This window comes from Aulonocara sp. 'chitande type north' Nkhata Bay, linkage group LG8 (genome assembly GCF_057382095.1).
Source record: "Aulonocara sp. 'chitande type north' Nkhata Bay isolate Kocher_YH1m ecotype deep benthic linkage group LG8, A_spYH_male_GT1.1, whole genome shotgun sequence".
Taxonomy (NCBI): Eukaryota; Metazoa; Chordata; class Actinopteri; order Cichliformes; family Cichlidae; genus Aulonocara; species Aulonocara sp. 'chitande type north' Nkhata Bay.
Window position 1 is genome coordinate 7,998,882 of NC_141351.1, and position 27,922 is coordinate 8,026,803.

Here is a 27,922-nt window from a genome sequence, read left to right on the forward strand (position 1 = left end):
ATACACTTTTGTAGCCTATGAAACAACTATTTCCCAGTGAACCGTTTTCCAGCTGAAGTTTTCTCTTTTCCACTCACACCAACAGAAGGCAGCAATAGTTAAGGCTGTTGCTCAGCATAATTATAGACCCGTGATCCGCCCTTGTTCCTGAATCCTGGAGCTAGACTTTGTCAGCCCTGCCCTGACAGCTTCTGTGATGGGGCCGTGAGGATGTCGGTCTTGCGTGGACATTTCTTCTTTTAAACTGATTAGTTTAGTTTTCTTTTCATTTAAACTCATTTGGTGTCATGTTGCGGGTTGTAGTAGAGTCGGCTAAGGGTCTACCTAAAAAGACCCTTGGAGTTCCTGATCCAATTACCACTGTGATTTTTAGAGGTAGGTCTCTTTTCTCTACACGTAAAACAGTTTGGGTGTGTTCTTGTCTTCAGTAAAAAGTAAATGTTGCCTAATAATTTGTAATAGTGATTGTTGCAGGGCTTGAAGTTTTTTAGGCATCTAATTTAATATTCTTTCATCTGGTTTGTGGTAGCTGAGGTACAGAGGTGCTGCTGAGCTCATCAGATGAACTGGCCAGATTACAAATGTTAAAAAACAAAAGTGCTTTTTTTTTTTTTTTAATCCAAGAATAATTTAATTTCCTGACGCATAGCTGGGGAGTGACTTGTTTGCATGTGTGTGATACAGTGAAATGAACTCGGGCAAAGAAGTGAACAGACAAGTTTGAGTCTGTACTCAAAGTTGGCTTCAGCCACAGAATTAAAATCATATATGACAGTTCTGCACAAGACAGAGCAGACACAGTACTGACTTACAGTACTGATCCTAGCATTGCTGTTGCTATAAAGGTACCGTGTCATTTGATTTAAAACAATAAGATGTGAATGTTACTTTTCTTAACTTTTCAATAAAAAGGGAGCATTAAGGAAAAAAAATGTGTTCCCCTTTCAGATGACAAGAAGAAAACAAAATCGATTGACAAAGAGTTGAATCCAGTGTGGAATGAGGTAAATCACACAGACAAAGAAACACTCTGCAATACTTCACTCCCTTTTACCTGTTTTTATTATTTTTTAAGATGAATTGCCAGGAATGTAGCAATACTTAATGCAAACTTTCCATACTGCAATTGCAGTCCCACACACCACATGGCTAACATACACACATATATGATTATCTGTAATATATATGTTGTTCCTTGATAAAATGTGCTTATTTAAGACATGACAGCAGTTTAGGTTCTGTATCTGATGGCATGCTTTTCTCACATTTGTTCGCTTGTAGTTGGTTGAATTTGATCTAAAAGGCAAGGCACTGGACTCCAGCTCCTTCATCGATGTGATTGTGAAAGACTATGAAACTATTGGGAAAGATAAGTAAGTACACTGCATGCCTGGAAACTGAGATCCCCTCTCAGCTTTGTGCAACAAGTCATGAAAAGCTTTGCCTCACCTTACTGAATTACAATACAAGCTTAGTATTGTCTGAAACAGGAGCTTGTAAGAATTGAGCCTGTTTAGTCAGGTAGCAGATTAGTCAACACAGGTAGAGGTGTGTGTCCCGTTTTCTTTTATGTTGCTTTTAAGAAACTGATTATTCGCTTACTGCAGAGCCATCATAGCTTGAGCTGTGCATGGGCTACCTGCTATTTGCACATGTCACAGGCTGCTACTACCAGTTGCTTAGAAGCAGGATCAGAACAACATAACAGCATCAACATATTGTGTGTGCGTGTGTGTGTGTGTCAGAACAAGGACACACCAATATAAACAAAAAGAAGTTTGATGTGTTCATAATAACTCAATATTGCAGCTATGTAGTTCGTTTTTTCCAACCCCCTCGGCCTGCTACACCCTTCTTGCCATGCTGAGACTTGCAGAGCTGTGTGGGATGCCTTCTTGTGCAACAATGGATGTCTTTTTTCCCCCGTCTTTGAGATTTGTGTAGCACAGTGTGATAGAGAACAAAGCAAATTCTCAAAGCTAATGTGGAGTTGTTGTAGTAGATGTAGTGGTATGAGCTATTGTAATACTGTCTGAGTGAGATGTGCTGTAATGCCAAAAAAAGCCTGAACCTGCTCCAAAAATACGCTAAAAGGTTTTCACTTCCAGCTAAAGCCAGAATCCCATATGGGACTGATTCAGGCCAACCACAAGGAATGTTTCCCCAACATCACTAATTATCACGATCAAGGTCTTTTTTATGCTAAGAAAACCGATGATGCTAAAAGTTCTTGTTTTGTATGAAACATGTCAGTCCTGAGATGGATTTCCTGTGGATTTATGCACACATATGTGCTAAACTGAGTAAAAGTTTCCCTTGTGCATGGGACAGTCATAACTGAAGGAGGGGCTTTGCAAATGTGTCTCCATACAGAGTAAAGTTTTCCACTGAGCTGGCCGTCTGACACACTCTCTAAAGAGCTACAGAGTGGAAGCAGAGGAGGATTTGTCCTTCTCAGATAGCTTTGCAGATACTGTTATGGGTATTCCCTGTCGCTGTAGCAACAGGAGGGAGGAAAATACGCATTCTTCCTGACTAATTTGATTTTGTGAGGAATCAGAAGATTGTGGGATAAAGTCTCCCAGTGCAAACAGTGATGCAGTCTTTAACATGAAACTGAAGAAAAAAAGAGTCCAAGTATCAACAGCCATCATAGTTCATACCCTGCAGACAATGAATATCTACAGCATATTTCGTTGTAACTGCGACACTGTTTTCCACAGCTTCTGGTTAATAACTTACCTTTGAAGTCCATTTGAAAGCTTGTGGTCTTAACTATCCTCCCTTTACCTGCTTTGCATCCATCCCTGATAGAACTTTTCATTTCCCCTGTTATGCAGTTGAGGCTCAAATAGAGCTGTAGGCTTTTAGAAATCACTGAATGGTTCATGACTCGACAATAAAAAAATTAAAATGTAAGCATATAAAATTTGACTGTATATTTGAAATGCAGAGATTTCCAGTTTGTCACAGTTTTTGGCTGAGGGAATTCTTTCATATCAAACGCTTAAGTAGTCTCATTTCCTGTTGGTCTGTGCAAATATTTCAAACCACTTTTCACTTGCCGATGAAAGATATTTCTGGGCTTTTAAGCTTTTTAAGTGCAACATGGGTGATTTTCACACTCTTGTCACAAATGTATCTCAGATGAGCCGCAATATTTCAAAGCCGAGCAGTCGTGCAAAGGGAAATGAATGTTGACAGAGGGTGGGTGGCAGACATTCAAGGTTATTTGTACTGTAAGTCACTCATTCCCGTTAACACATAGTTAATTATAGTGATTGAACTGATATAAGTGAGAACGTCATTGTGTCAGAGGCACCCTTGTATATTTGTATTCTTAGAAAAATTTAACATCCTGACAAAGTGGAAAAAAACCCTGAGTTATTACAATAATAACTCAGTATGAGTTCAGATTTTATCTTGCATGTAGGCGAGAGCAATATTTTGAACATGACATCACCAAGCCTCGACAATGGTCACAAAGTCTGCTGGTTGTTATTTGTTTAAATGGGAAGTTGGCACGCCAGGTATAATTTCCCTACTCTGCACTTACACCAGGGCTCTAATGATTTTCCCACTGCTCAGTGAGGACGCTAACACAGTTAGTACGGCACTACTTAGTATTTGAATGTTCTAAAAACAGCAGATATGCAAAGTCATGTGCTGAACCATGTCAAACTCTCCGCTGAATGGCCTTCATTTGTCGAGAGATTTTGGTCAGGCTATGCAAGGAAAAGCTCTAACACAGGCTCTTCCTGCTTGGAAACACTATTTGATAGAGCTTTAAATTCTGTTGTGTAATAAAATACACAAAAAGGGCTGGTTTAATATGAGGTTAAATGCCAGTTTCATGAGTCACTGAATGTCTAGGGAGTACCAGTGTTGGTCTCCTTCCTCATGTGGAATAATGACTGGATCTCCTCCCCACAATAAATTCTGTCCAAGTATTTGTACAGTGTCCTAAAGTCATCTCGACAAGTTAAGTTACTGCTCATCGTATCACCATGTCACACTCACTGCTGAGGTTTTTTGAGTACACTATTATAGTGCATGGATAGTAGTATATTTAAATCTCTTTCACACGAGATGTTTAAATGCTGTAGCCTTTGGTGTCAGATGTAGGTCAGCAGCAAGTTTATGTTGCAGGAATTCCTCCGCCAGGAATGCTGCCAAAATAAAATGAGTGTCCACCCAAAGAGAGACAACTTACACGGTGTTCATAACACTCCATTGGGTTAGCTGTATTCCTTTTGGACACAGTAATGTTTTCTCTGTCTATATCAGGAGGAGAAAACATGGGTTTGAAATTCTGGCCTTTTATACGTTTAGTTGCAAGTTTTGCAGTTTTAGTAGTTGCTGTCAAATTTCTTGTAATTGTGGGGGAAAAGGAGGAAAGGATGGGGGATATAAGTAATAAAAAAATAAGAATTAGACTAGTGGTTATTATGGTGGAGGTGAGGTGCATAGCTGCTACTTGGATTTGCACCAAGAGTTTTTGGTTCCTAAGACCAACGGATGAGCTGTTATCCTTTAGAAGCGGGGCGAGTGAGCTTAGGAGTCTAACCTAAGAGGCAAAAATTAGCAGTCTTTGTTGTTGTCAACCTCTCTCGGTGAATAAGGGGGTTTTAACCTCTGTTTTTAGAATCACAATCTAATGTTTTTGTTAAACTATATCTACAGGCGGTTCACCCTCAAATTAATTCGGGTTTGGTGATTAGAAGAATTAGGGGTAGGAGATGAAGGGCTAGGAGAAGATGTTCTCGGGAATGTGTTGGGTCGAGGGATATAATATGTGCTGGTAGGGGCCCCCGTTGTGTCATAAGAAATATATACAGGGAGTAGCCTGCAGTAATTAGGGTTCCAGCTCCCGTGAGTGCAATTGTTCATCAGGATCAGTGGAGCAGGGAGGTAATGATTATGAGTTCTCCTATTAGATTTGGTAGAGGGGGGAGGGCAAGGTTTGCAAGGCTGGCGATGAATCATCATGCGGTTATTAGAGGTAAAACCATTTGGAGTCCTCGGGCTAATACTATGGTTCGGCTGTGGGTTCGTTCGTAGTTTGTGTTAGCTAGGCAAAAGAGGGCGGAGGAAGTTAGACCGTGTGCGATTATTAGAATAAGGGCGCCTGTGAAACCTCAGGGAGTTTGGATTAGAATACCTGCTGCTACGAGCCCCATATGACTTACTGAGGAATAGGCAATTAGGGACTTTAAGTCTGTTTGGCGGAGGCAGATTGAGCCAGTTAAACAGGAAACAGTGTAGTTTTTGACTGCGCGCCAAGGCAGACACAGACACAATAAGCAATGAAAGGACAATGCTGGAAATGCTGAGATACACTGTGTGACACTGGTGTTTTGGGCATAGCTCACATAGCTCACAGCTCACATAGTTTCATTTGATTTGTTTTCTTTAAAACATTAAAGGACACGTTAACTGAGGAAAACAATTCTGTTTTTCCCAAGGAACATTAATCGGGTTAATAATTACTTGACTTTGGAGATGAAATAATTGGGTAATGCTGTAAGTAATATTACTTTTAGTAGATGTTTGATGCCTTCAAAGACGCATGAGATTTATCAGAAAACCTGTTTTATTCGATCATTGCATGATACATATGGCAGTGGTGTTTTGCACATTTTAATACTGTAGAGTTGTATTGTGTTATTCATTTATTATTATTTGGAAGTTTAAACTTTATCACTCCCACTTTTTAAAGGTCTCCCAAATAGGAAGCGTTAATTCATTTCCGTCTTCGGTGCAGAAAGTTGTTGCTGTTTAAAACAGAGGCTGGTAGTATTGAGTGTGTGGTAGCTCATAGTGTTGTGTTTGTGCATCTGAACAAGTATGGTTTGTTAGCTCTGGGTGGTGACCTTCTCCATGGCTTTTTGTGTGAATGTAGACTTCACTGTGCACACATGCAGCTTTTAATTTTTGTGTAATCTGTGTAATCTGATTACTGGTAAATTTGCCGACTAAAATGGTAGCACATGTTTTGCCCGATTCAATCAGGACATTGAAACAGAATGGTCACCCGGCAAAGTCCTCCAAGTTGTGTGTGTGTTGTATGTATTGAAAAGTATGCTGTCTGACACTGTTTGTTTTTTTCCAATAGATTCCTCGGGTCTGCTAAAATCTATTTGAAAGACCTCGCTTCAGGTCAAGCGAGATCACTGCCGTGTAAAAATGTTCCCCTGGTCAGTGAAAGTGGACAGAATATTGGAGTAAGTTTTCATCCTTTGATATGAACTCAAATATTCTCATAATTTCATAAAAAATATATATTTAAAATAGAAGACTAGCCAATAATTTCCTTTCAGGCAACAATCAATCTTTTGGTCGGCTATGATGCTCCAGCAAACGCTGTACCAAACCCCAATGATCCTCAGTCAGGAGAAACTACAGTGGATGCTGGTATGTTTATGTAATTTCCAGTAATACTGCACAATAGAGCATGTGTCTACTGAGAGTATTACATTTTTTTAGAGGTTTGTCAGGTATTTGACCTGTGATCGCCCTGTCTTTGTGCTTTTTAGGAGGTGGTGGTGGCGGCGAGGAGGGCAATGGAACTCTTCCAGATGGGAGCCAAAGCGGCCCTGCAGGGACGTCCCCATCCGGTGGTCAGTCGGTTAATCTTCGTCGGGGTGTGGCCAGGGCACAGAGTCGATATCGACTTGCAAATAAACCTCAGGACTTTCAGGTCAGTTTGATTATCAATAAAGATCAATAACTGCAGAAAAAAACTTTGGATGTGCTGGTGAGGATCAGAACACGAGGATCGTGAACTTTAAATTAAGCCCTTCATGAGTGAGATGTTACTAAAATATTTATGTAGTTGGTGGTGTACAAATTTGTACAGTGCATTGATTCTATGTTCATGGGAGAAGATTGTTTATAGACAAGATATATATTCCTCAGACAAAAATCTGTGAGGAATATTTTCAGCACCTTGTTAAATCTGTACCACGAAGAATTAAGGCAGGTCTGAAGTCAAAAGGCTTCTTGTAAATTTATCCTCCCTCATTCTGTCTCTCAGATTCGAGTCCGGATCATCGAGGCCCGTCAGTTGCCTGGCAACAACATCAAACCAGTAGTCAAGGTTTACGTTTGTGGGCACACCCACAGGACCAGGATTAAGAGGGGAAACAACCCCTTCTTCGATGAGGTACTGCCATTTATTTGCACAGAGTGACTACACAAAACTCAGATATGGATAAAAATATTTTTCTTATTCTATCAATCTCATTATAACTAATTAAAGTCGAGTCTATCCAAACATGCCACACCAGATTCTACAGAGATGTGAAATGTTTTGCTTTGTTTGAACCTTGTATGATGTTTTTTTCCTTTTTCCTTTTTTGCAGATATTCTTCTACAATGTCCACATGTTACCGTCCGATCTGTTTGATGAGAACATTAGTTTTCGGGTTAGTATTAATAGGAAATGTTGAAGTCCTCTGTTAGCATTTATACCACCTGCTGATGGTTGCACTCTTCTCTGCAGGTGTATAACTCCTGTTCACTGAGGGCTGACAGTCTTATGGGAGAATTCAAGGTACCCGGTCTACTCTCCTCCATACAAAATGCTGAAACATCTAAAATGACAAACAAGTCTGGCTAATCTCATCTTATTCTCTCAAACAGGTGGACGTTGGTTATGTTTATGATGAGCCAGGTAAGCTGGTTCAACCACAGATTTGAGTGTCATTTGCATCCACACAGACGGTACTTTAGTTTATTTTGTGGAGATCATAATGCAGTGGGCTGCTGTCAGTGTCGCATGGTGCATGGTGGAGGAGAAAATCTTAGACAAAGTGACCAGTTTAAAGGTCAAAATCAAGACAAAAAACTAAGACCAATTACAACTTTGTAGGCAAAATGTCAGTATTGTGTTACTGGTGCCAACAAGGGGCCAAAAAGCTTGTGCCAGATTTAGTAACCACTATGTTATTTAATGTCTCCACATCTAAAATGCTGAAAACTAATTTTCTTTTACTTTTTCTGAGATTTTTTCAAAGTTACAAAGTCTGAAGTGCTTTTTAACTTCTCCACACACTCTCCCTGATGGTGCCCTAGTAAAGTCTGTTTATCCTATGTGGTATTTTTATGTGTGTGGTCCTTTTACAGCCCATTGTGTCATGAGGAAGTGGATCCTTTTGAATGACCTAGATGACTCCAGCTCTGGGGCTAAAGGCTACCTGAAAGTCAGCCTCTTTGTTGTCGGGACTGGCGATGATCCTCCGGTATGACCGATGAGCTGCAGCTCTCAGAGGACTTTGACTGCAGCTCTTTGCTTCCTCCTCCACAATGTAAATAGGCTGCTTACACGATTCGCTTTCTCTCATGCATTCTTTCTTTGTTCTGCCTCAAACGCTGCAGGTGGAAAAGAGAGAGTCCAATGATGACCATGATGACATAGAGAGTAATCTGCTGCTTCCAGCGGGCGTGACTCTTAGATGGGCCACGCTGTCACTGAAGGTGTTCAGAGCTGAGGACATTCCCCAGAGTAAGAGCAGATCTAGATCAGCATTCACTCTGCATTTATACCAAACCGACTGGTCATTTAAATCATAATAAAATGAAGTTTAGTTCTCCTTGTTAACCCTATTAAACTGATGTTTTTATTGTCTTAAATAAATTAAGACTGATTCTTTCTTGCACTGTGTTAAAAACGGTTCTTTTGATTCTTAGGGCCAAAAAGACACAGCTCAAAAGTGGTCTTTTACTTTAAAAAATGATCTTTATTTACATATCCCGGGATATGGAGACTGAGCACACACAGAAACGCCTGCTCACATCAGCCAGTCTCAAACAGAAAACAGGAAGCCAGGTTATTTATGTACCTCTCGACGTCACATACGTCACACACAGTTTCATTACCAGTGTTGGTCAAGTTACTTGAAAAAAGTAATCAGTAACTAATTACTGATTACTTCCCCAAAAAAGTAATCCCGTTACTTTACTGATTCCTTATTTTCAAAAGTAATTAATCACTTAGTTACTTAGTTACTTTTTAAAAACACGATTTACAACCTGAATAGGTGATAAAGCGATAGATCTCTCAGCCCAATTCTACTTTTTCTACATAATCCATCATACAAAATGTAATCAAATGGAAAAGTCCCTTTTTAAAACTTGTTTTATTAGTTTTAATCTTTTAACTTTATGCATCAAGTAAAAATTTAATTATATGCAACATTCTCTGACTGGAAGAAATTTGTTTAATATTTAAACCTATTTTCTGCACATTCCAGCACATAAAAAGTGTTTACACTCAGTCTTTCAAATAGATGCAAGTAAAACACAGCAGAGAATAAATAAAATCAAAGACTAGCGGTCCTTTTGCTCTATTTTCACCTGTAAAGCAGGAGTGAGGTAGGCGGAGATTTACCCTGGTGCAGGTGTGCCGCAGCGGTCAGTGGAAGAATCCGCGAGTTTCTCTGTGAATTTCCCATTACGTCGTAGCGCACTCGGTGCTTGCTTGGAAGTTTAGGGGTTTTTTTTCGCTGTAAAAATAAGTTTTCTTCCCACGCACAATGGACACTAATGTTTTTGTCACTTTTTATGGAATCAAACTTAAAGTAAGGTCAGTACTTCCACGCTTTAAACGCTGCACGCTCATACTCTCTCCCGCACTTGATATATGATCCATTGTTGATCTGCAGACAGCTGTTGTCACGAACATCGCACTTGCTTACGTCACTGTCATGAGACATTCTCGCAAAAAAAATCACGGTTTTAGTAACGCAGTAATGCAGCGTTCCTAATTACCGTTTTTGCAATAGTAATCCCTTACTTTACTCGTTACCTGAAAAAAGTAATCAGATTACAGTAACGCGTTACTGCCCATCTCTGTTCATTACACACAACACTTCTTCTATTCAGTTCCTCTTTTCTGTGTCTGATTTTATTGATATGCCTGTGCACTAAAACTTCCTGTGCAGCTTGCAATAACCTCCTCTTTCTAAAGTCTGTTGAGAGGGCAACCTGTCACCCTTCTGTCTGAACTTAGTTTCACTCTGTCTGGAGCTCATATTCTACAAAAACATGCAGTTTCTGGTCAGCCTGTAACCTAGTTTTACACTGAAGTCTGGGTCTCTCTCATATAAACCAATAATAATCAGCATATAAGCATTTAAGATTATATATTTATTACCTAACAACTGTTTTCTTGCTACAGTGGATGATGCATTTGTCCAGAATTTGAAAGAACTTTTTGGAGGAGAAGCAAACAAGAAAAACCTGGTGGATCCCTTTTTGGAGGCTAGCTTTGCTGGCAGAAAGGTTCTCGATTTTCCTCCTTTTTTTGGGGCTATAATGTTAGATTAAGAAAATTAGATTTTTTATTCTTATCCTATAGAGAAAAAAATGCTGATGTGTGTTATTCTGCCTCTCCAGTTGTGCACACAAATCATTGAGACGAATGCCAACCCAGAGTGGAACGAAGTACTGAACCTTCAAGTCAAGGTAGTGCTCCTTAAGATAAAAGCTAAATAGCAGAAAGTAACAGAGAAATTACTGTGTTTAAGCTTTTTGTGTGTGTGTGTGTGTGTGTGTGTGTGTGTGTGTGTGTGTGTGTGTGTGTGTGTGTGTGTGTGCGTGTGTCTCTAGTTCCCCTCCATGTGTGAGCGTGTCAAACTAACGGTGTTTGATTGGTAAGTTAAATGCAATTACGGTTTAACTGTAATGTTCTGTTCTTCTTCTTTTTTTATATTATTACTAAAGAAAATATGAGGCACTTGCTTTTGGCTGAAACAGTATTGCACAAAGTTTGTGTAGTGTGGTCAGTGTGTGTGTGCACGCAGGTGTGTGCATATCCTTGTCCTAATACTAGCTTTAAGAGAATAATGCTGTGCTAGCCACACCCTTCCCTGAATAACATGCTCGGCTGGCACTGACTCTCGGGTCATCATTGTGTGTTTCTGAGAAAAGCAACTGTCAGATAACTCGGCTCCAGGAAGGCTGGATAGAAAAAAAGTGCCAGAGGAAAAGGTTAGAAAAAAGTCTGTTAGGTGTTGAAAATATACTGAGAGGGCCATAAAGTCCACTGTGAAAAAAAGAAAGAAAAAACAGAAAACATCCCAAAACTTCCAACAAAAAGCAATAAAACGTGAGCCATTGTTCAATGTCCTACTTCATAGTGGTAGTGGACAAAGCAGAGCGTAGCACCGCAGATACACTGTGACATTTGCATGTCATTTTACAGTTAATCGCACGAGTGCGGGCTATGTGTCTATGTGTGCATGTTTGTGTGGACTGGGCCTGAAGTTATTATGTGTGACTGCAGGGATCGTTTGACAGGAAATGATGCCATCGGCACCACGTACCTGAATCTGGCCAACATAGCCTCCTCTGGTGGAGAGATAGAAGGTAATCATTTATTTATGTCTACTTTATCCCAGAAAACAGAACCAAGACGTAACATTTTAGCTTTAAATTAAAACGTCAGCAGAGAAGTTGATTTTTTCTTCATCTCACATATCTAGATGTTGTTGTATGAGTGTATGAAAAATGCATTATACCAATGTGCCTCATTGTGTTCCCTTCTAAATGGTACTCGACTTGTCCTTTTCTTCTCCTGGAATAGAGGAACATCCAGAATATGGGGCAACGGCGTCTTATGAAGGTTTCTCTTTTTGCTCTGTGTTGCATGGGTCATAGCGCATGACGCTCGTGCTACAATGTTGATTATGTCTAACTTTCTTTGTTCCCTGTTGCCAATATAACTGTGCGTTGCTCTGTTTTCATATTGAATGTTTTGCTGTCACAGTCTCTGCACCTGCTTGCCCCACCATTCACTGCCTCCAGCCGCCACCTCCAATAGTCACCTAGTAACACCTAGTGGCATCAAACCTTTCGCTTTAGCTTGACTTTGCTTCACTATATCAGCTTGACTGTTTTGCCATTTTCTCTCTCCAGGTAACTCAGGGGAGTCTGAGGTGGGCTTCCTGCCTGCGTTTGGGCCCTGTTATATCAACTTGTATGGCAGCCCCAGAGAGTTCACTGGCTTCCCAGACCCCTATGAGGATCTCAATTTTGGCAAGGTAGTGGAGAAGACACGATAACTGCTATCTTATGAATTTCTCTTTCATGCTTTTTCTTCAATCGCCTTTGTTGGGTTTTTAAGATTTCATTATGTTGTCCTTGTAAAGGGAGAAGGCGTGGCGTACAGAGGCAGGATTCTGGTCGAGCTGTCCACTAAGCTAGAGGGGAAAGCAGACAAAGCAGTAGACAAAATCCACAGTGATGACGTCCTGGTGGTACAGGTATTGGCTGTCGTGTGGCTGGTTTCAATTTTCACTTTTCCTGTTACTTTTTTCATAGGTCAAAACCATAGACTGTATATAAAAGATGGATGCATATTTGGATATCACCCTTATATGAGTGACTTGTCAATCTTGGCTTAAGGCGTACCCTGCTTTATCTTCCATGTTATTCTGAATGAGCCCATAAGTTAGAAAATAAACAACAAGATTATAAGCTAGTTATTGAAATCATAAGATCTTTAGAAAAAAGTTTAATGAGCCAATGAATCGTGTGGAAGGCTGACTAATTTGGTCAGAGACTTCTCATGGACATAGAATTGGGTTTCTTTTTGGAACCAATAGTCACCCCCTGCTTTCCATTAGGAAGAATGCATTTTTAAGGCACCTTTAGCGCTGGGTTCAGTTTTTAAGACCAGAAGCTATGGCCATCTTTTATATACAGCCTATAGTCAACAACTTTCTACCTCTCTTTCTCTGTTCTGCGTCTCCTCCTTAATCAGAAATACCAGAGGAGGAGAAAATACTGCCTCTGTGCAGTCTTCCACAGCGCCTCAATGATTCAGGAACCTGGAGAACCAATCCAGTTTGAGGTCAGCATCGGTAATTATGGCAACAAACTGGACACCACCTGCAAACCGCTGGCCTCCACCACACAATATAGTTGTGCTATATTTGATGGTGAGTGGTGAAATCTGCACTGAATACATGATGTTCTCAAGCACTGAATGACCACATGATTTTTAATGGCATGTAATGTTTCTCCAGGTAATCATTATTACTACCTGCCCTGGGCAAACACTAAGCCAGTGGTTGTGGTTACCTCATACTGGGAGGACATCAGCCACCGTCTGGACTCCGTCAACATCATCCTGTACATTAATCACCACTTGGTAATACTGCAATGAATGCTTTCAGTTGAGTTTAGGATTCATGGCCTGTACAGAGCCTGCTTTGAAACGGCTCTGCTAATGTTTGACATGTGTTTGTAACTCCGTGAGGTGGGAGCATAATCCAACATAATCCTCACCACTGTTTTGTTGTTGCAGCAATCAAACTTGGAGGAATTTAAAACGGCAATCTTGGCAAAAGTCTCAGACAACCAGCTAGCTGAGGTGTGGCTGAAGTTACTCAATCAGCTGATTGAAGACCTAGAAAGGTAAATGGAGCACGTTGTGAGAAATACAAATAAATGAAGCACAAGTACATCCTGGTGATTCACGGGATGGATCCCTTGAATAGAAATAAATAAATAAATAAATAAATAAATATATATATATATATATATATATATATATATATATATATATATATATATATAAAAACACCCAGCACGCCCATGCGGGCGGTTTATCCTTCAAGCTCGGGTCCTCTACCAGAGGCCTGGGAGCTTGAGGGTCCTGCGCAATATCTTAGCTGTTCCCAGGACTGTGCTCTTCTGGACAGAGATCTCCGATGTTGTTCCCGGGATCTGCTGGAGCCACTGGCCTAGCTTGGGAGTCACCGCACCTAGTGCTCCGATTACCACGGGGACCACCGTTACCTTCACCCTCCCTATATATATATATATATACATATATATATATATATATATATATATATATATATATATATATATATATGTGTGTGTGTATAAAATCCATTTATCAAAGGACCTGTGACTTATCTCACCTGTTTTGAATTGCATTTTTTAGTTCAAGTCTTATTTATCCTCTACTATAGCCACTCTTAGATATGTGGTAGTACTGGTCATAAGACATAAGCATGGAGGGTTGTTCAAAAAAATTGTAACATTTTATGGATACATACACTTGAAAAGTTTCCCTTTAGACTCACTAGCTTAGATTAATTTGTGAATGAATTCTCTGTGTCATATCTCTAATGTGTAGCAACTGTTTAGAGATCATGGTCCTTTTTTAACTCTAGAGTGACCTACTGCCTAAGAAACATGCAGTGTATAATGACTACTCGGCCTGATTCCTACATGAAGTACACAAACTATTGAGAGTACATGATTTATATATTAGGTAAAAATGGGGGGGAAAAAGGATTTTACATAAAACACTGTCTTAATTTGACAGCAATTCATAACAGTTGAGATATGCCACATATTTGCTTGAGAGGATTTTGAGTATATAAGATCATAGTAGGCTGAGAAAGAACCGGCTTCAGTTATGAAGAGTTAACTGCTTAATTATTTAACTTTTTTGGCCGCGCTGAAATGAGTAAGATTGTGTCTGCTTTCCTTGAGTTTCCCAACACCTGAGCTCGAGGGCCACTCCAACCTGACAACTCTGGACATCCAAATCAAGAAGCTGCGAGACAGGGCTTTGACCAGCATCAAAGATGGAGCCAGACGCATGAGAGAGGAGGCCGGAGAGATCCGTGACACTTTGTCCGATTTGGAGTCCTGGGTAGAAAAGCTCAAAACGCTGGCTGAAGAGGTATAAACACAGCAAAAATGCTTCTTTGATTTAAAAAAAAATTGCATTAGTAGGAAAAATAGTATTTGTAGGAATCTGTACAGCATTGATTATATACACTGTGTCATGCAAAAGCCTCGTGATGCAGTAACATGTCAAAAGAATGCAAGACATTCATCCTAATTATTGGACAAATCTGTGTGCTAAGGCATGATACACAGTCTTTCCATAAGCACTGCATAAGTTCACATGGTTTTTCTAACTGTGTCCAGCCCCAGATCAGCATGCCTGATGTGATCATCTGGATGCTACGGGGTGAGAAAAGAGTGGCCTGCAGTCGCATCCCAGCTCATCAGATCCTCTACTCTACATTCAGTGAGCAGGCCTGTGGGCAGCATTGCGGCAAGACACAGACTGTGTATTTACAGGTACACATGAACTGTCAAAAACAGACAAAATAAATAAATAAAAGAAATGTTTGAATGTTATGTAGTAATCAGCTGCTTTTCTATGCTTTTTATTCTCCATCTCCACAGTACCCCATGGACAAGAACAAGGGCTTAAAGGTGCCAGTTCAGATTAGAGTTAACATGTGGCTGGGTCTGTCTGCACATGAGAAAAAGTTCAGCTCATACTCCGAGGGAAGCTTCAGTGTGTTTGCCGAACTGGTATGTTTCTCCCACACATACCTGGGATTCACACACAAGTATTACATTGTAATACATGTGTCTTATTACAAGTGTTCTCAGCTCCTAAAACCAAGCCCGTCTTCCTGTGTATTACAGTACGAAAATCAGGCTCAGGTGTTCGGGAAGTGGGGGACTACGGGACTGGTGGGGCGCCATAAGTTTTCTGATGTAACCGGCAAACTAAAGCTAAAAAAGGAGTACTTCATTCCACCCAAAGGATGGGAGTGGGAGTCTGAGTGGTTCATTGATCCAGAGAAAGCGTGAGTGTAATTGGAATTGGTCATCTAAGCAGGATTTGTTTGATGTTTTCACCACTACCTTACCTTGGTAAACACTGAGTGGTGCAGTGTGAAGGAAATAAGCCACATGGACTCTCTCATGTTTACATTCTCCTCATGCCACAGAGCAGTCAATTAATGGAAATGTATCAAACTGACGGAAGTCATTCACGTAATCTTTTTAACCTATCTGTAAACTCAGAGGCGAACTCATTCTGCACTCCAAGTGTTACCAGCCGATTTTTGCCTCTCACTGTATACCCAAACTTCTAGCTGTCAAAAAAAGCAGAGTAAAGTGGAAAAACAGAACTCCCAAACATTGTTTGATGGAGGGTGTCAGACGTGAGTCTAACAGTAATAATATGGAGCACATACTTTCAGTAAGATGAGCACAGGGTTTGTTAGGCTAACTTATCGGTTAGGAAACTCCCAACATGTAAACACTGCTTGACAAACTATGTAAACGCTTCCTTGTGTTTCACACCGCACGCACACACGCTACAGTGCACTGATGTTGCCGCATGTTTTGTGTTTTTGATACTGACGTTTGCAACGGTAGATATTCTCATTGTTGAATTCTCTTTTCATATTTAGTCTTATTTCATATTCAGTCTGCTAACAGAAGCTGATGCAGGACACACTGAATTCATGGATGAGGTTTTCCAGAATGAGACCCGCTTCCCAGGTGGAGACTGGAAGGCTGCTTCTGAACCCTTCACTGATGTGGTGAGAACACAGTTTTCTTTTCTTCTTGATAAACAAATATCGAGGCATTAATGTAACCATACACGTTAACTGCTGACTCACCCAAATGCCTGGAATAGATAATAATCCCACACTCTTAATATAGATACATTTATAAGCATATATATACCACTAAGTGACTCTTTTTGGTTGTGCAGAATGGAGAGAAAAGTCGCAACCCTACAGAGTTTGATTGTCCCCCAGGTTGGAACTGGGAGGATGAGTGGACTGTGGATATCAACAGAGCTGTGGATGATCAAGGTGCAGACACTCACCTCACAGCATAATTAAAAAAATTTTTTAAACCATATAACTAAGGACATTTTTGGTGTTTAAAGGCTGGGAATATGGAGTCACCATTCCTCCAGATGACAAGCCTCGGTCCTGGGTTCCTGCAGAGAAGATGTACCACGTTCACCGCAGAAGAAGGCTGATTCGACCCCGCAAGAGGAGTAAAGTCCCCGGAGGAGCAGCTGTGGAGGTCAGCACTGCACAGTAGGGCAGGACTATGTACTGCTTTGCCATTTCTTTTATAATTGATTCTAATTTTGTAAAATACAGTTGCAACTTCCATGCGTATTGACACATACATGAGATAATTTGCCAGGGCTGTGGCTGTGTTTGACTTGGTGGCCTGCCTGAACTAATGCTATGCTCAATTTAGTTCTTAGATCCAGGTAGAACAAATGTTTCTACCTGTTAACTACAAGTCCCTTTTTGCACGCAGAGACGGGATCAAGGCAACCCTGAGGGCTGGGAATTCTCTTCTCTGATTGGCTGGAAATTCCACAGAAATGAGAGGTCATCAGATACGTTTCGGCGAAGGCGCTGGAGGAGAAAAATGGCACCGGAAAGTCGCCTCGGAGCAGCTGCCATCTTCCAGCTGGAGGGAGCATTGGTGAGAATGAGAAAATGGCATAGTAGTAATAGTGCGAGAATAAGCCAGAGAGGATGGGATGTTATACAAAGCTGGAAGTCAACCTGATCTTGCTGAGTCACCAAATATTTGCTTATGAATTAACCCCATCTACAGAGCTGTCATGTGTGTGTGTGTTTTCTTTGTTCCTGGGAGCGTGTGAAATATGAATGTGTAATAACTCTCTGGTTTTCTTGGCAGGGTATTGACACAGAGGAGAACGAGAAAGATTCCAAGGGTGACGCTACCAAGCTATTTGGTGCCAACACGCCTACTGTGTCCTGCTCCTTTGACAGTGAGTGATGCACATACAAGTGAACATATGAATGCATTTCGCATTTGCATAGAAGGATTTTTGACTGTCCGCTTCATTCATGTTGTGTTCCTCTTTAGGGTCATATATGTACCATCTCCGTGTCTACGTCCATCAGGCACGCAACATGACCTCCATGGACAAAGATAGTTTCTCTGGTAAGATTAAATCAAGAATGAAATTTAATGCATATAAAACCTAAGACTTCGAGTGGATTTAGATTTGAACTTAAATAAGTATCACTGCAAAAGCCCTTTGTTAAATAAAATGGTAAAACTACTTTTTTTTTCCACCACAGATCCATATGCACATGTCTCCTTCCTGCATGTCAGTAAGACAACAGAGAAGCTAAGAGCAACTCTGAACCCAACCTGGGACCAGACTCTGATTTTTAATGATGTAGAGATTTACGGAGACCCCCAGAAGATTGCTTACCGCCCTCCCAATGTTGTCCTGGAGTTCTACGATAGTGACCAAGTGGTACGCTGAGGGATATAGAGCGTATATAGAGAAGTCTTCTGCACAATTAATCTGTTTGTTCAGTGCTTACAGTGTTGTAAGATCCCTGATTGATGATTTTGTGCAGATACTTACAGTAAAACTGTATTTTGAAATCACACTGAAGTTGACTTCAGTGAAACTTTTTACTTTTCCAGCTTAAATTATAAGAAAAAACATTTGACATCTTCCTTTACACAGTTTTAATTGTCTTTAAAGCAATATACATCATTCATCTGTTACTCTTACAACATCCTCTGTAAAACTCATGTTTATTTAATTATGCACACATATCAGAATATGCATGGTAATCTTGGAAGTTTCTGTTTCAGGGGAAGGACGAAATGCTGGGCCGCAGTATTTGCACCCCAATAGTAAAACTGAATTCTGCTATGGATCAGACACCAAAACTGTTGTGGCATCCCATCATCCAGAAGGGGAAGGTGGCCGGGGAGGCTCTTGTGGCTGCTGAACTCATTCTTAAAAACAAGGTTTGAAAAGAAAGTAGTGGACAATAGTCTGTTTTATAGCATTGTTTAAAAATTGTTCTCTGGGCCTTCAGGTCTGTGAGACGTCCTCAAAACTGTGTTACCTCCGTCGCACGCAGTCTGTCATACATACATACTGAGTAATAAATCCTTAACTTAAACAATGTTTTCATCTTTTCGTCTCCTTTTATCATGTCCATGTAGTTTTGGTGATTACTGTTGACATTTCTTATATGAAATGTAAGGTGTAATGTTGTTTTCGTCATTCCTTTATAACTCCCATGGAACCAAGTGTAATCTTGTAGGAAAAATAACAAGAAAAAAATAAAGCCTAATGAATGCCTCTGTCTCTGTAGTCAGGAGACTCAGATCTTCCACTAGTTCCCCCAAAGAGAGAGAACATCTACATGGTACCTCAGGGCATTCGGCCTGTGGTGCAGCTGACTGCTGTGGAGGTAAAATACAGCTTTATATATAACTTTCCCTTCTAAAGTGATGGACACGCATGGAATTTGACCTCATTAAAACTCCCCAATCTATAATTGATTTCAGATTCTTGCATGGGGCCTGAGGAAAATGAAGCCATACCAACTGGCAGCAATATCGTCACCCAGCCTCGTGGTGGAATGTGGGGGGCAGAGGGTAGAGTCGGCCGTCATCAAGAACATGAAGAAGAATCCAAACTTCCCGAGCTCTGTCCTCTTCATCAAAGTGGTAATGGCAGTACTACACAAGCTCTATGTTATGCATAAGAATTAGGAAAATAAGTGTCTGAAAGAAAGAATAATTTAACTAAATTAACTTTTAATTTTGAAACTTTTTTCGATTCATTTCAGTTTAGTTTTGTTTATATAGCCCAAAAGCACAACAGTTTCTTCAAAACACTTTATATTTTAATGTAAAGACCCTACAATAAAATAGAAAAAACAGAGAAAACCCCAACGATAAGAAGACCCGCTATTAGTAAGCACTTTTCCAACCGTGAGAGGGAAAACTCCCTTTTAACAGGAAGAAACCTGGGGCAGAACCAGGCACATCTGCTATTATGTGTCGTGGGTGAGGTGAGGAAGACAAAACAAAGACATACTATGGCAGAGAGCCAGAGATTAAAAGTAAATAATGATTAAATGCAGAGTTGTGTATAAACACTCAGTGAGTGAAGAAGAAAACCAGTGCATCATGGGTAGCCCGTAGCAGCCTAGACCTCTTGCAGTGTAACTAAGGGAGGTCACCCGATCAAGCACCAACTATACGCTTTGTCAAAAAAAGGAAACTTTACTTTTGCTCTGAAAAAGTCTAAAAAAACACCAACACCCGAATCATTCAACTTAATATTCAATTATTATTTATTATTGATTTAAACCCTGATTATTTATTCCATTTCCTCATTACTCTCCATCCAGCTTCTTCCGAAGGAAGAGATGTACACGCCTCCAATTGTGCTGAAGGTAATAGACCACCGTCCATTTGGCAGGAAGCCCGTGGTAGGCCAGTGCACTATCAGTTCTTTGGAGCAGTTCAGATGTGATCCATATGTCATCACCGCCGAAGGAGCAATGTCATCTAAAAGTAAGAGCAGATCATAGACTGCAGCAACCTGCAATGAACGTCATGTTGAAAAACTAGCAGTTAACTTTTGCTTTGCGACCAGAGGAATTGGTCCCTACGGCCATTAGAAGGAATTTAAGTTTAAGGCACTTAAGCTGGGACACTGTGCAACCATGTAATAGAAAAATAATGTGATGATTTCAAAATCTCATCACAACAGAAAATAGAAAACTTATCAAGTGTTTATCAGAAAAAAATTACTTTTGATGGCAGCAACTTTCTGCAGCTATAACAACAGCATGGATTCCTAGGAGAAGAATCTGGGGTCTGGATGTGGCCTGCCTGCAGTCCAGACGTTAAAAACATTTGACACATCATGAAATGAAAAATTCCACACAGAAGATTGAGAACTGTTGATCAACTAGAATCTAACATCAGACAAGAGTGGGACCACATTCCCCTCCCAAAAGTTCAGCAACTGGTCTCCTTAGTTCCCAGATGTTTACAATCTGTTTGTTAAAAGAAGATGGGATGCTATACAGTGGTGAACAGTGCTGCCACCAAATTCAAAAGGAACTAATTTTCTTTCTTAAATTATACCATTTGATATGTTTTATTGGGCTTATGAGATTTCTGAATCTTTATTTATCCTTTTTTATTCCCGGCATCCCATCTTTTTTGAATTAGGGTTGTTTATACAGCCTGTAGTATGTTAATAGAGAAACGCTAGGTACAAACTCTGATACAGTTTATGCACAGAGATAAAAGTAACTGCTCAATGTTAACAGTGGCTCTGATGATGGCGTCGCCTCACAAACATGTCTCTATCACCATGGAGGAGACAAGGCCACTGCTAGAAGCTCAGGTACGCCCCACCACCTTTCCTAACACTCAGACGTTTCCTCTGTTCACCTAAGAGCAGAATTTGACTATCAAGTCAAATCTGACAAACTTACTCTGATTACTCTGGCTTACAGTTTATGTACAGCATGTCAGCTGCTGTCGACAAAATGGCATCCCCTACCTCCCATTTTGTATGTATGGTTACTTATTATGGCTTTCTAATTCATAAGGCGGGGCTCCAATGATGCTGAATGGCTGACAATCACAGAGCTAAAGAAAGCTGAACAAAAATCCTATCACAAAGCCATGAATCTACAGGGGAGTTGCCACAGTAACTGCAGTCTTATCTGGCATATTTTATTGAGCACATTGTTATTGTAGCATCGATTGTAGCATAGATGTTCAGGCATCTAAACTTAGAAGCTAGTGCTGCTACTGAAACCTCAAAAAGAACATGCCTACAAGTTTCCTACTTAAAGAAAGTTTGATACTTTGGGAAATACCCTTATTTTTCCTATATTTTCCTGCATGGAGTTTAAAAATGAAACTGCTCTAAATGCTAAATGTGATGCTACTGCTAGTACTCAAGTTCAGACTCAAATTAGGTAGAAAAAGCTAGTCTGGGATTGTCCGTGGGTACAGTCTAAGTGCTATTATTAATTCATTCAACAGTTCAAACAGTAGCCAGTATTAAATCTGTAAAAAAATACTACTAACAACAGCAGTCTTTATGCAGAGATAACTGGGTGGTGGCAGTAGACTCAAATTTAGCACATAGACGTGTGTGGAATCATAATGATTGTTTGCATCTAAATCGTGTGACTCAAGAAAATAAAGGTACAGTATTGTGCAAAAGCCACCTCTCATTCATATATGAGGCTGTTGCTGATTCAGTGCTTTCCACATGCTATTTTATATGGGAGCAAAATCAGAAGCTATATTTCTGCATTTATAATTCCATCAGTTTTGACAGGATGCTCAACCTGACTGGCTTAAATGCAGCTCCAAACCATGTTTTACAGATGGCTGTAGACAGCCACTGTTGTACCTCTCTCTTGTTTGTGGTGACAAAGATTTGAACCAAATGTTTTCTCCCTGTTTCCCTTCCTTAAGAATGGCTTCTTGACAGCCATCCTTACATCGAGACCATTTCTAATGAGGCTTCGGATACTAGAAGAGGCATTGCACCTAGTTTTGTTTTGTATTCCACTCGTCCAGTGTCCTTAAATTTCTTTAAGGACACAGCGCAGACAATTATCCTTGGAAGTAAAATATGCAGAAATGAGGGGTGGCTCAAGACATTTAGACAATACTGTATTTCCCAAAATGTCTTTTTTTTAGTTGACCAATAAATAAATAGTTGTTCTGACCACAAAAGAAACTTAGTGAAAAATGAAATCTATGAATGACGTGAAAATTTAGTCCTTTGATTTATTTAAAAACAGATGTCAGTCACCACCAGAGCCACGCTACCTGCTATTAACACCCTTTTCACAGCAGACATTTTAAACTGGCATAGCATGAAGGGCATATATGAAAAATAAAATCAATATTGATTCAGTAAGTTAACACAAGATATTAAAACAGCAATGTCGAATATTAAGGTATACACTAAATGAAATGAATCATTTAGATCTCAGTTTGATATGTCAAAATGTCTGCTGTGTTAAAAGCTCATTGTTGTTGCTACACCCTTTCACAGAATCACTGTCAGTCATCAAACTGTGGCTGAAAGCACTTTATCAACTTCTTTGCATTTCGATTTTCTGATATCTTTTCAGTTTTGTTCCATTTAATGTTTGTCTTCTTACTTTTTTTGTTACTGTTATAAATATTTTTGACTTGTTTTTATTTTTGTTTTTGGTGCATCTTCAATCGCCAAAGGTTGCTGAGAAGGTAAGACTTATTAGTAGTTGATGAAATAAGATTTAATAGCAGACAAATCAACTTCTTTTCCCAAATGCAGTGAGATTAAAATGCAGGACAATTCCATCTTTAGGAAAAAGAGACAGTTGATTGGTGGAGTAAATTCTACGTCTCGCTAGGAGACCAGGAGAAATGTGGTCCTTACCTCAAGAAAGGATACGATACCCTCAAAGTAAGCCAGCTCCATTTCCTCACACAACACTCATAAACTAATCATTCATCTTGGTCTATGTATTTCAAATAGTACGTACGCTCCTCTTTGGTTGTTACAGACAACTTGAATGTGAGTGTTGTTCATTTTCAGATCTATGACTGCGAACTGGAAGATGTCCCAGAATTCAAAGGGCTTACTGATTTCTGCGACACCTTCAAACTCCAGCAAGGCAAGAACGACAATGGCGATGATGATCCCACTGTGGTTGGAGAGTTTAAGGTTGTCTAACATCATTTAGAACAATAATATTTGGAGATAGAGAAAAACGTTAATTAACTACAACGGGGGGACTACAGTGAACTTGATTTCTTTGTTTGAGTGTGGGGTTTACTCTTGTACCTGCAGGGTTCGTTCAAAGTGTACCCCTTGCCAGATGACCCAGGTGTAGCTCCTCCACCGCGTCAGTTCAGAGAACTCCCAGATAGCGGACCTCAGGAGTGTCTGGTTAGGATTTATGTGGTTCGGGGCATGGACCTCCAGCCCAAAGACAATAATGGCAGTGTGAGTGTTAATCTGCATTACCTACAGTAATACAAATCTTGTCAAACATAGTACGGTCAGTACCGTTTCTTGTCTTTTCTGCTCAGTGCGATCCATACATAAAGATATCACTGGGAAAAAACACGATCGATGACAGAGACCACTACCTACCCAACACCCTCAACCCTGTGTTTGGAAGGTAAACCTTATGTGTCAATGGATTCAAACAGGTATAAATAGAAAATTTATTACATCTTAAGATTTCTATAACTGTCCTTTTTGTTGTTTAGGATGTTTGAGATGACGTGTTTCCTGCCCCAGGACAAGGACCTGAAGATCTCTGTTTATGACTATGATCTGCTTACTCGTGACGAGAAGGTCGGCGAGACAGTGATCGACCTGGAGAACCGCTTCCTGTCTCGATATAATTCATACTGCGGCTTGCCTCAAAGCTACTGCATGTAAGGAAGCAGATGGGAAACCTTTTAATATTTTTTGGAAAACATGGAGTCAGAGCTGAGGAAATATTAATTCCAACTGTCCTGTCATCTAGTTCTGGCATCAACCAGTGGCGGGACCAGCTGAAGCCATCTCAGATTCTTGAGAATCTGGCTCGTCTTAAAGGACTTTCCAAGCCCAGGACGGAAGATAATGGAAATTCACTCACCTTCAATGGAAAAGAATACACACTGGCTCAGTTTGGTAAGGGGTTAGAAGTATAATAGTATAAATGAGTGATTTAGATGTTTTGTGTTGAAAAATGAGCAACAATTAAGCCCTATTATGCCCGTCTACATGCCCTCATTGTTTGGCAAAGATTAACAGTACGTTTTGTCTTTAGCACATTTCACATTGCTACATATTGTTATAGTTTAATTCCCTAAAACATCTAATACTACCGTATATGTTTTATTAATTGAACAAAATTTATTTGAATGCAGCTAAAACAGCAGAATTGTTTTGAAATTCAGATGTGTCTCCAACTTTCAGATTTCAAGAAGATGAATCAGTTCATTTGAATCTCTTACTGTTTAAATGATAAATGACTGATCATCATACAGCACATTAGTATCCTACTTCAGCTACCAAAGTGCTTTGTACAGCATGTCTCATTCATCCAATCACATACACATTCACACAAGCACTTTATTCTACATTTAAGGGCTTTATATCGAACTTTCACACTCCGATGAATGTACTGGGAGGAAATTGGGGTTCATCATCTTGCCCAAGAATAATTTGCCATGCAACTGCAGGCATCGAACCACCAACCTTCTGATTAGTAGATGCGTAGGTCGCAACAACAATACAATATTGTTGTGACTGAACTGTTTTGCCCCTATAACACCAGATTGTTTTAATACCAATCTAGTGATCGATTTCTTTTTCTACATTAAGAGAGCAACAAGGAAATTCATCAGCACTTGGGTCCACCTTATGAACGCCTCTGTCTGCACGTGCTCAGAACACAGGGTCTCGTCCCTGAACATGTGGAAACTAGGACGCTTTACAGCACCTTTCAGCCCAACCTCTCTCAGGTTAGACATCTCATACTGTACCTGTTTCTGGCTGCAATGACTCAGGCTCAGTTATTTTTGTAAAATGTATATATTGCATTGGTTTAGGGACAACTTCAGATGTGGGTGGATGTTTTTCCCAAAAGCTTAGGCCTCCCCGAGCCTCCCTTTGACATCACACCACGCAAACCAAAGAAGTAAGTGCTGTGTTTCTCTTCAGTACTTCATCGCTGCGGATGTCACTGAGAGCTAACAATGACTGTGTTCAAATATTCAGGTATTTCCTGCGTGCTGTCATCTGGAACACCACAGATGTGACTCTGGATGAGACCAGTATCACTGGAGAGCGCATGAGCGACATCTATGTGAAAGGGTGTGTTAATTCTGCATCAAAGCCCTTGTTTGTCCAAATCTATTGTTGTTTACTTTCTCCAAAATCTTCCTTTAGGAGGTAGCAGCACTTTGTGTTAGAGGGTTACTGTTAAAGGCCAATGATTATTCATGCTTGTTGTTTATGTGCTAGCTGGATGCCAGGAATGGAGGAGGACAAGCAGAAGACCGATGTCCACTACAGGTCTCTGGATGGCGATGGTAACTTTAACTGGCGATTCGTCTTTGGGCTTGACTACCTGCCAGCTGAACAACTCTGCCTTGTATCCAAGAAGGTGAGGCTTGTTGCCAGTTGGTTTATCATACTGTAGATCAAAGATTATTTTAATACCATTTTTAAAAAAAATAACACAGGTATTGTTGGAATTAAGTTAAAGCATGTTTGAATGTCTTCTTCTTCTTCTTTTTTATAACAGGAACACTTTTGGAGTCTTGATAAAACAGAGTTCCGGATTCCTCCCAAACTGATTGTTCAGATTTGGGATAATGACAAATTCTCACTGGATGATTACCTAGGTAAGAAACTTTCAAGTCCAACCTGTGTGTCTATGCCTAACCTTTATAAAACCTGAGTACAATGTGCTGTGATCCCAGGTACTGTGGAGCTGGATTTGCGTAACCTGGTTGCTCCTGCGAAGACCCCAGAGAAATGCTCTCTGGATATGATGGATAATGTGGAAATAGGTCCACACAAGGCAGAGCAGAACAAGTCTCTGTTTGCTCAGCAGTCAGTCAGAGGCTGGTGGCCTTGCTCTATTGAACAAGACGGGAAGAAGGTCCTGGGTGTAAGTATGAATAGAAACTTCAGTTTTCATTTGATAAGATGGAACCACAAGACATTTGGAAATGTAGAGTTAAAATACAATATTCCCAAAGTACCATGAAGAGAAAAGATTAAGAGCTTTGGACAACAACATTATACTTCTACTTTATTTTCTATTGACTAGTCCTAAATTCCTAAATTGGAAATGTGTTACCTGCAGAAGATTGTCAGATAAATTGGTCTTAATTTAGTTGAAGTATTCCAAAAATATCACAGGTCCTTGTCGTCTTGTCACTCTGTTTGTGTTGGGTTTTCAGGGCAAAGTGGAGATGACACTGGAGATTGTGAGTGAAGTGGATGCAGACGAGCGACCTGCAGGAAAAGGTCGGGATGAACCCAACATGAATCCAAAACTGGACCTTCCAAAGTAAGAGCCTGCTTTACAAAATTAGCTGGGCTGAATTTTGAAAGGTATACAGGCTATGATGTCTACTAAATACATTTTCTGTCAACTACTAGTCGCCCAGAAACATCCTTCTTCTGGTTCACCAACCCATGTAAGACCATGAAGTTCATTGTGTGGAGAAGGTTCAAGTGGGTCTTTATTGGACTTATCATCCTCATCATAGTGGTCCTCTTCATTGCCATCCTGTTGTATTCTTTACCGGTAAGGACAGACAAAAGCGAACCACTGGACACCAAAGTTTTCTCATATTATAAAATTGTTCAGTCTTATCATCTTTGTACTTATAGGAAACTTGTGAATGTGTGATTGATTGTTCTTTCTTGCATTTTACAGAACTACATCTCAATGAAGATCGTGAAACCCTTAAGTTAGCAATAAGGACCACCAGGAGCAACGAACTCCACACAGATACTGCCAGATTATCTCAACTTGTACCTTTTTTTAACTTTAGTTTTTTTCAACAAATGGGAAGGGGAGCTTGCACATTTGCACTATTTCAACATATGAACACATTTTCTACACCACCGAACTGTGACAATACAGTCCATTACAGTCTAGTTTTGAAAGGGTTTTGTTTAAGACACTATATGGAAAAGGTGTTTCCCATTAGCCCAGTTTGGGTGATATTTAGGGATTACTTTTATTAAACAGAATATTCCTTTTTATTAAAATGTTTCCATATTTGTGGATATTATATATAAATGGGATCACAATTAATAGCTCAAAGTTTCTTAAAGTGTATTTGTATTACTTGACTGCTCAAAAATTGCAAAATTGCAATGTGGAAAATTCCATCTTTCTCATCTCGCAATGGAGACCTGATCCTTAGGGCGTAGTGTGTTTTGGGTTTTAAAAGCCACAGAGATGCTGTGTTTTGAGAAAATGTGTCTTAGATGTTCTGATACTCCTCACACTTGAGGACTCACTACAGATTTTACTAAGGCAGCAGTTGTTCTTTTTTCCCCTCCTGGATCGCCTGGAGCATTCTTTAGGTACCTTCCAAGCTTTGACAATTGTCCAGCTGGAAGTCACTTGAACAAGTGATGAAACGTTTCTCCCACTGAAAATGCTACAACCACAAAGACAGAAACAACTTTCTGAGATTTCCTTCCTGGATAAAAGATGGGATTAAAAAAATAAATTGTTCAAAAATTTGGATTTTG

The 27,922-nt window shown here is 40.0% G+C and overlaps 1 protein-coding gene across 1 annotated transcript; it reads left to right on the forward strand.

Annotated features, from left to right (window-relative positions):
• Window positions 1-27,913, forward strand: LOC147323049 (myoferlin-like). The gene is made up of 54 exons (XM_086303157.1): window positions 1-375; window positions 949-1,004; window positions 1,282-1,373; window positions 6,116-6,224; window positions 6,321-6,414; window positions 6,537-6,700; window positions 7,037-7,165; window positions 7,365-7,427; window positions 7,505-7,555; window positions 7,645-7,675; window positions 8,128-8,243; window positions 8,380-8,506; window positions 10,181-10,284; window positions 10,399-10,467; window positions 10,612-10,655; window positions 11,288-11,370; window positions 11,588-11,626; window positions 11,920-12,044; window positions 12,153-12,266; window positions 12,767-12,944; window positions 13,032-13,156; window positions 13,313-13,422; window positions 14,515-14,707; window positions 14,959-15,114; window positions 15,223-15,354; window positions 15,472-15,635; window positions 16,265-16,379; window positions 16,556-16,658; window positions 16,736-16,878; window positions 17,125-17,295; window positions 17,515-17,608; window positions 17,707-17,784; window positions 17,925-18,106; window positions 18,457-18,615; window positions 18,969-19,067; window positions 19,165-19,326; window positions 20,016-20,181; window positions 20,949-21,025; window positions 22,888-22,899; window positions 23,003-23,101; window positions 23,234-23,362; window positions 23,489-23,644; window positions 23,731-23,822; window positions 23,914-24,084; window positions 24,177-24,325; window positions 25,022-25,161; window positions 25,249-25,337; window positions 25,418-25,513; window positions 25,664-25,805; window positions 25,947-26,046; window positions 26,125-26,315; window positions 26,611-26,720; window positions 26,813-26,960; window positions 27,093-27,913. Exons 1-54 carry the CDS (start codon window positions 288-290, stop codon window positions 27,129-27,131), a joined length of 6,168 nt encoding a protein of 2,055 aa, XP_086159283.1. The 5' UTR covers window positions 1-287; the 3' UTR covers window positions 27,132-27,913.
• The last annotated feature ends 9 nt before the right edge of the window (window positions 27,914-27,922 follow it).